This window comes from Crocodylus porosus, unplaced genomic scaffold (genome assembly GCF_001723895.1).
Source record: "Crocodylus porosus isolate Cpor-Errol unplaced genomic scaffold, CroPor_comp1, whole genome shotgun sequence".
NCBI lineage: Eukaryota > Metazoa > Chordata > Crocodylia > Crocodylidae > Crocodylus > Crocodylus porosus.
Window position 1 is genome coordinate 35,891,057 of NW_017728911.1, and position 7,712 is coordinate 35,898,768.

The 7,712-nt window shown below is 50.6% G+C and overlaps 1 protein-coding gene across 1 annotated transcript in view; it reads right to left on the bottom strand.

The window, feature by feature from the left end:
- Positions 1–7,712, bottom strand: part of PCSK6 (proprotein convertase subtilisin/kexin type 6) — a gene marked incomplete at its 5' end in the record, with an annotated part of 121,522 nt that overhangs the window by 28,570 nt on the left and 85,240 nt on the right. Inside the window, 2 exons of the mRNA XM_019533187.1 lie at positions 2,930–3,060; positions 6,503–6,691. Coding sequence (XP_019388732.1) covers positions 2,930–3,060; positions 6,503–6,691 — 320 coding nt within the window. The remainder of the gene's footprint in view (positions 1–2,929; positions 3,061–6,502; positions 6,692–7,712) is intronic.

Here is a 7,712-nt window from a genome sequence, read left to right on the forward strand (position 1 = left end):
ACCCAGTTTGACAAAGCCTTGGCTGGGATCATCTAGGTGGGGCTGGTCCTGCTTTGGGCAAGGGGTTGGACTGGATGCGACCCCCTGAGGCCCCTTCCAACATTAACTGTCTATGAGTCTATGTCCCGGTAGAGGAACTCTATGAGTTGGAAAAGGTGATGGGAAAGCCAATGCCTGAGGCTAGTCTTTAAATGCAGCTTCCTCTGACTGTAGGGGTCTGGGATAGCAAGGAGTTAGTTAACAAATGAGAAGGGCATGCAGACAACAGAGAGGCCAAATACCAGGCCAGCAATCCTTTGCGTGCCTGGCACAGTCATGAGGCAGTGTGCAAATACAGCCTACCCCAGCCTAAATGCGTCCTGATGTGTTTGATCTCTGGTGCTAACAGGACTTGGAGCAGGATTTTCCCATGGTCCCAATCGTGGACTGAGAACAGAGCTGTGCCAATCACTTCTCCCGGCAGGAACAACTGGATCTGGGACCTACAGTTCTTCCCTTTGAGAATTTATCACCAGTGATACATAGTGGTAAAAACCTTTGTTAAACAAGACTACTGTCTGATTGGCAGTAGGAATGAAGCATTTCTGAAAGAAAAACATCTTCAAACACACAAGACTACTTTGTGCAAAGTCTTCCCATCCCATGGCAGCATGTCCAGCTGCCCGGGACACTCCAACAAGTTCCTGGATGTGGTGTCAGTCTGATTCCTCTCAGCTCTCCCTGCCCCTCGAAAGTTTTTCCAAATCCTACCAGAATTTTTATGTTTCCTGTCTGGTGGGTCTTCATCTTCTGGTCTGACCATTTAGAGGGTTGGTCACAGACTGGAGACAGAATGGTCAGAGCTGATAGCCTATCTGGCTAGCTTGGGGGCCGCTCGATGAAGAGCCATGGAAACACAGAACAGTGTCATCTGGAAAGCCTGCCCAGGAAGATACTCAAGCAGCAAGTCTGCACTGAGCTCTGTGCTATTCTGCACTGTCACAGGGACCCAAGTGAGCCAATTTAAAGCTAACATGGGCATGTGCATAGGAAATAACTTCATATTGCCCAGCTGCATTAACATCTTCCCTGCAGACCTGCAAACAGAGGGAGCCGTGACCCCAGCACAAGCTGCCCATCTCTGCTCTGAGTTTGAATCTTGACTTGGACACAGGCCCTCTTTGTGACTTTGGCTGAATCAAATTTGCTTTGGTTTTGTGCGACCCCCATTAGCAGGGACAATAATCCTGACCCTGCCTCACCATGGTGAGAGCTATAGTCAGTATGGCTGTAAAGCACTGTGAAGGTGAAAGGCATGGTGTCCTGTAAGTGCTGTGCATTACTTGGGGGTAATGAGTCCTAAGTCATCTGATTCATATTTGCTTTCTTTTTTAAAAAAATGCCAGCTGAAAATAGTCAAGAAACAAAATGGAGCAATGCCTGTCAGCCTGTGACAGTTTTACTGATCGCATTAAATGTATTAGGAAACATTCTGGCAGAAATCACAACTATCTGCTCACACAGTTATTGTCTACACACACCCACCCACCCTCTAGTAACTGGAGACATGTGGGAGGATTTCTGCTTACACTTTGGCTTTTCACCAGCGATAACCTGGATGTGCAACTTCACTCCCCCTTTTACACGAATTAAAAAGCCAACCAGTGCTCTTCACTCCTAAATTGCCAGTTAGAGACCTAGAGAGAGAAAGGACTTTTTCTTTTCTTTTCCCTTTATGCCATGGAAGAATTGTCCCCACAGCACAGATGTTTCATAGATATTGATGTGGGCTTGGAAGGGACCTCGCAAGATCATCGGGTCCAGCCCCCTGCCCAAGGGGCAGGAAGTCAGCTTGGGTCAGATCACCCCAGCAAAATAAATGTCCAAGCATTTCTTAAAGGTAGGTGCTTGCACCATTTCTGAGGGGGAGTCTATTCCAGACTCCGGAGACTCAGATGGTAAAGAGGTTTTTCCTTATGTCCAGTCTAAAACTGTCTTCCTGGAGTTTGTGATCATTAGACCTTGTCTTCCCTTGGGGTGCCCTGGTGAACAGGTGTTCCCACAGATCCTGATGCACACCCCTGATGTACTTATAGGCTGCCACCAGGTGCCCCCTGAGCCTGCGCTTCTCCAAGCTGAAGAGTCCCATGGCTCTCAGCCTGTCTTCATAAGGCCTGTTCTTGACCTCTGATCATGCATGTGGCTCTCCTCTGGACTCTCTCGAGCTTCTCCACTTCCTTTCTAAAGTGTGGCACCCAGAATTGGACGCAGTACTCCAGCTGCGGCCTCACCAAGGAAGGATGACTTCTTGGGTCTTGCTTGAGATGCATCGGTAGATGTAAGCCAGTTTTATTTGCTTTGCCAGCTGCAGCATCGCATTGGTGGCTCATGTTCATCGTGTGGTCAATCGTAACCCCCAAGTCTCTTTCGGTCGTGGTGTGAGCGAGTTCCCAAGCCAAATCAATTCAAATCTAACCAAACCAATTCAAATCACATTACAGCCCCTGGCTTCCTTTTGTTTTGATCTGGATTTGGGAACCTGTATTTCTGGTTTCAGCAAAATTCAACTTCCCTTCAAAGCTAAGCTGAGTGTTTCCTCTTAGACTATCCATTGGCAGGCAGATCTCTTAATTTCCTCAGCATAAATAATTCTATCCTGTCTCAATGGTCTTTGCATCACGCCCTACATATGGGATAAGAGTTTTATGCACCTATGCTTGAAAACGGGGGCAAGCCAGGTGCTCCATTTTGCAGCCTTATACTATACTATAGCATAGCGCTACCTAAGCAAAACAGCTGAGGGCCGGGACCCAGATGTTCTCGGTGAGTACTGTACAGACATCTGCATAAAGCATGGTGTGATGAACAAGCCTATGAGCTGCACTCTGAGCAGCATCCAAGCCTCGCCTCTCAGCAAGGACAGGCGAGAGGGATGACAGTGGGTACGCACCTTGATGAGCAGGGTGGCGCACTTGCATGTCGCGGACCTCCAGAGTCCATTCCCCCTCGGCTCTCTCCCCCCAGCAGTGGACAGTCATGAACTCCCAGTGTCTAAATCCTTCGTTAGAATTATCGAACGCTCTGCAAATGGAAATGAGCACAAGCACATAAATCATAAAGCCAGCAGTGTCAAGAGGTGGGAAGAACTGGTCATGCTATACCTCTCACAGGCTAGCCACAGACGGCCCAATGGACCAGCCTCTCACCTTCCTGACGGAGCAAGCCACCTCCCCACCCCAGTAATGGCCTTGAGGGAACCAAAGCAGTCCCTGACACGAGAGGGGATGCCAGGAAAGGATGAAATGTATTTTTAGCTGCTTGCTTATGTGTTTCAGCTGCTGAAATAAAAAGGACGGCCAACACAAGGAGACCGGCCAACTCTTCACAAAAAGCAGTTTAAGAACCACCGTGATAACCTCAGGCCAGCATGTTTTTCATAGATCTTAAGATTTAATATCCAGAGGCTGCCGGGTGCCCTACTCAGGGATTTGGGGATAAACTGTCACTTCCTTAGAGACCCACGAGGAGCCAAGGTTTGGAGCATTCACTACACTCAGGCTATTTGCACTGGGGCCCTGAGCACCAGACATGACCAAATAGCTACGAGACACAGCAGAGGCCCTGACAGCTGTGCGAACAGCCCCCATGGAGAGCATGGCAGTCACGCCAACTGCACTACAGTCCTAGACAAATAATTGCACTGCGCACGCAATGGAAAAAGTCTGGCATAAACTGCTTGACACAGAGCTGGAGACATGTGCAGCCGTTCCCTCTGCGTCAGCGTAGCCAAAGCAACAGACTGGGACGAGGCTCTTGGTGCACTTGCCGAGACAACTAAAGACCAAAAATTCACCATACCAGAGCCATGGCCCTGTTAAAACCTGCAGGTGTTTCCTTCCACCCACACAGAGAAGGGGGCACAGCCTCTGTGCCCTTGTCCAAAGCCATGAGAACAGCCCTGGGCAGCCAGAATTGTGTAGGAAAGCCCTGAGGTGGCTCGGCACTACACCAGGACTCAGCTAGCATGGACCCAAATTGGAGTGAGGGGGGGAACTCCTTCACATGATCTGCTAGATGGGCCAGACCCTGATTGCTGCCTACTTGAAGTCCCCAAAAGCAGTCCCCTGAAGTCTGCACTACAACTCATACCCCGTTCATTTGGGGTCGTCAGGAGAACGCTCCAGCTTATCGACGTCTTGCGAATTCTCAGTAAAGACAGTGCTCCCCTGATAAGTCTTTGCCGAGAGGTACAAAGTCATGTCAGTAGTGGAGAGTGCAGACCAGCTGCATGCACATGAGCGCCTGTTGTACATGTGGGGTGGCTGCTGCTCTCGCACATCCTGGCTTTAATCAGGAACAACTCCGCACAAGCCTGCAGTGTAACACAGATGGGGGCTGGGGTTCAGCTCAGCAAACACAGTAGTCGCCATTCTCAGGACAGACTCTGGGTGAGGCACTAGATGATGACAAGCCTTGGACTTTATAGAGCCAGGCTCAAAGTCTGAAAGCCATGATACTTCCCCATCACAAGAAACCCCACGTTTTGTTATAGACACAAATCGAGACATGCTCCATCTAACACAGGACTCTGGATTCCCTCCTCTCCCGCTTGCATCCAGCTCCCTCCCACCTGCAAACACTCCCATGATATCCTGCAACTGTAAATCTAACAGCATGCCCCAGGGAAGTTGAGAGAACAGGTGACGATGTACAACAGACCAGGAAAAGCAGCCTCCACCATGGAGCCATCAGTAGCCAAATGGCACTAGGGGATCCTTCAAACAACTATAAACACTTATGTTTTTAAGCCAAGGAGGTTCATCCAGGCTCACAATTTGCAGCGGGACCATAATGTGTGAAGCCAAAAGCATGAATCAGATCTGGAGTGGAGCTGACACCATTGCTTTTCTGGTATTCAAGGATCACTGGCCCCATGGTCCTTGCTATTTTTATGCTTCCAGTAATCGAAAAGAATATAGCTGTTTGCCTCATGCTCGGTCCTCTAGCAGGTCCCTGCCATCTGGAGGCTAGGATGAGGTGACAAGCGCTGCCCCCCCCCCCCCCGTTATGCTAGACCAGGTATTTCTTACTGGAACACAAGGGCATTCTGCCAGGAGAGACCTCAGTCCCAAGAGCCACCTTCACCCCTGCCAGCTCCTGTCACTGGAACTGCCCCTAGCCATCAGTGAAAAGTTTTCTGAAGCAGTTTGCATCCACAAGAAGTAAAGTGATGGGGTTGACTGGCTGGGTTTATACTTCTTATTCTGAATAAAAACTGGGATACTTCAAGCCTTTATATCTATGTCAGCCTTTTGCAGAAACTGTAGCTTTCAGCGTTTGGCCCAGGTGCACATGCGGAGTTTTGTGGAGAAACAGCCCTGAGTGGGCTCCTCACTTACCAGGACTCCTAAATAGGTGTATGGAAAGTAGATTAAGGGAGTATGTGGGGTAAGGGGAAAGTGGCATAAGGCATTTCATTAACATGCCAGCTCCCCAGGCCTCTGCTGCTCTGCCAACTGCCCCTTCCAGTGCACCCATCACTAGCTGACATGCTGCTTCTTCATACCAGGGGGAGGTTCCCCAGCTCCTCCCCAAGGAACCGGGGAGACATCTCTCCTTCTGGCTCTTCACTGGGATGGAAGGTCCTCTCCAGCCTCTGCCAGTTCCCCTCACAGGAGAACAGACCAGGCCACAGCTCTTCCATGCTGTCCCATCACAAGAAACCTTGCTCTCCTCCCCAAATCTCCATTCTCTCACTTGCACAGTGACCAGTTGGACCAATCGCAGTGACCACCTGACTGAAGGACAGTCATTTCTCCCCTCCCATTGTCACCTGTTCTTGACCTGCACAGAATGCCCCTGCCATTTCCTATGCAACCCCCGTGCAGGGGCTGTGTAATGAGCTGCATGGCTTGGGGGCAGAAGCCCAGCTGCAGGGGGTTAAAAAGATAACAGCCCATGAAATGAAGCAGGAAGCCCAGCTGCAGGGGGGCTGGAGAGAGGAGTCTGCCTGCCCGGAAGTCCTGGGTCAGGTGAGAGGGATGACTGCTAGCCTTAGGGGGAAGTTAAAAGCTCCCAGGGAGGGGAGCAGAGAGAGAGAGGGAGGAGGCTGGTATGCAGAGACAAGCACTGAGCTTCTCCCCAGAGCTGAAGAAAGACTGTAGGGTTTGCTTTTGTTTGTAATTCACCTGCTGATGGTAATACTTGTCTTGTCTGTTATGGGGACGAGCCTGCTCCCTGCAAAATAAGTGGACTGGAACTGAGAACCAACTGGACTTTCTGAGCAATCTGGCTCCAGGGTTGGGATAAAGGAGAGACAACCTGCTACAGTCACCATGTCCCAAACTGGCTCACACACTCTTTGGCAGGGAGGGAAGGGGGCGTGTGGAGGGAGGGGGGAACGGTCAGAGAAGGAAGAAAGAAAGGAGAGAAACTGGAATGACAATCGAAGTTGGACAGGGAGCCGACCTCATGCCCACTTGGCACAGTGACAGTGCTGCTGTAATGGCTCTGCCACTCTTACCTCGGTGCCAGGAGCTGAGACTTGGTCCCTGAGGGAGAAATGAGATTGATCTGCAGGTCCCCACGGCGAGGGTGGGAGATGCTGATTCTCACAACAACGTGCTCCAGGTACATCACGCGCTGGTCAGGGTGGTCAGTGCAGGCACTGGTCAGCGTGGTGGCGCGCACTGGCTGGTTGGGGCGGATGTACCTGGACAGGAAAACAAGCAGGTTTACAACAGAGAGGACAGCGAGTCACCACTGGGGTGAGGTAACCAGGAAAGCAAGACAATGGCGTGTGTAGGGGAGCGTCTGGTTGCAATTCATGGGGCCCTGTGACCTTGTCCGAGGTGATTCTTCACTGCAATACCACGGTTCCCTGCAGCACCATGTGTGCCCACCGGCAGCCAGCTCAAGGGGGATTTCGTTAAGTAACTCACAGCTCTGCATGTAGCCAACCCTCAAACTCAAGCACAGAGAAATCATAGACAATGAGGGTTGGAAGGGACCTCAGGAGGTCACATCTAGTCCAACCGCCTGCCCAAAGCAGGACCAGCTCCGATTAGATCATCCCAGCCAAGGCTTCGTCTAGCTGGGCTTAAAAACCTCTAAGGGTGGATTTATACAACCTGTCTGGGGTACCTGTCCCAGTGCTTTACTACCCTCATGAGAGTTTTTCCTAACATTCAACCTAAACTTCCTTTGCAGCAACTTGAGCCCATTGCTCCTGGTTCTGTCTGTCCCCACGGAGAACAGTCTAGCTCCATCCTCTTTCGAGCCACCCTTCATGTAGTCGAAGGCTGCTATTAAATCATTCCTCAGTTGTCTCTTCCCCATGCGAAATCAGCCCAGTTCCCTCAGCCTCTCCTCACAAGTCATGTGTCCCAGCCTCCTATTCATTTTCACTGCCCTCCGCTGGACTCTCTCCAATTTGTCCACATCCCTTCTGTAGTGAGGCACCCAAAACTGAATACAGGACTCCAGATGTGGTCTCACCAGTGCCAATAGAGGAGAATAATCACTTCCCTTGTTCTGCTCCTAGTAACGCAGCCCAGGATGCCATTAGCCTTCTTGGCAATGAGATTTCATAAACATTAGGGCTGGAAGGGACCTTGGAAGATCATCGAGTCCAGCCCCGTACCCAACCGGCAGGAAGTCAGCTGGGGTCATACGATCCCAGCAAGATAAGCATCCAATTTGCTCTTGAAGGTGTTCAATGTAGGTGCTTGAAC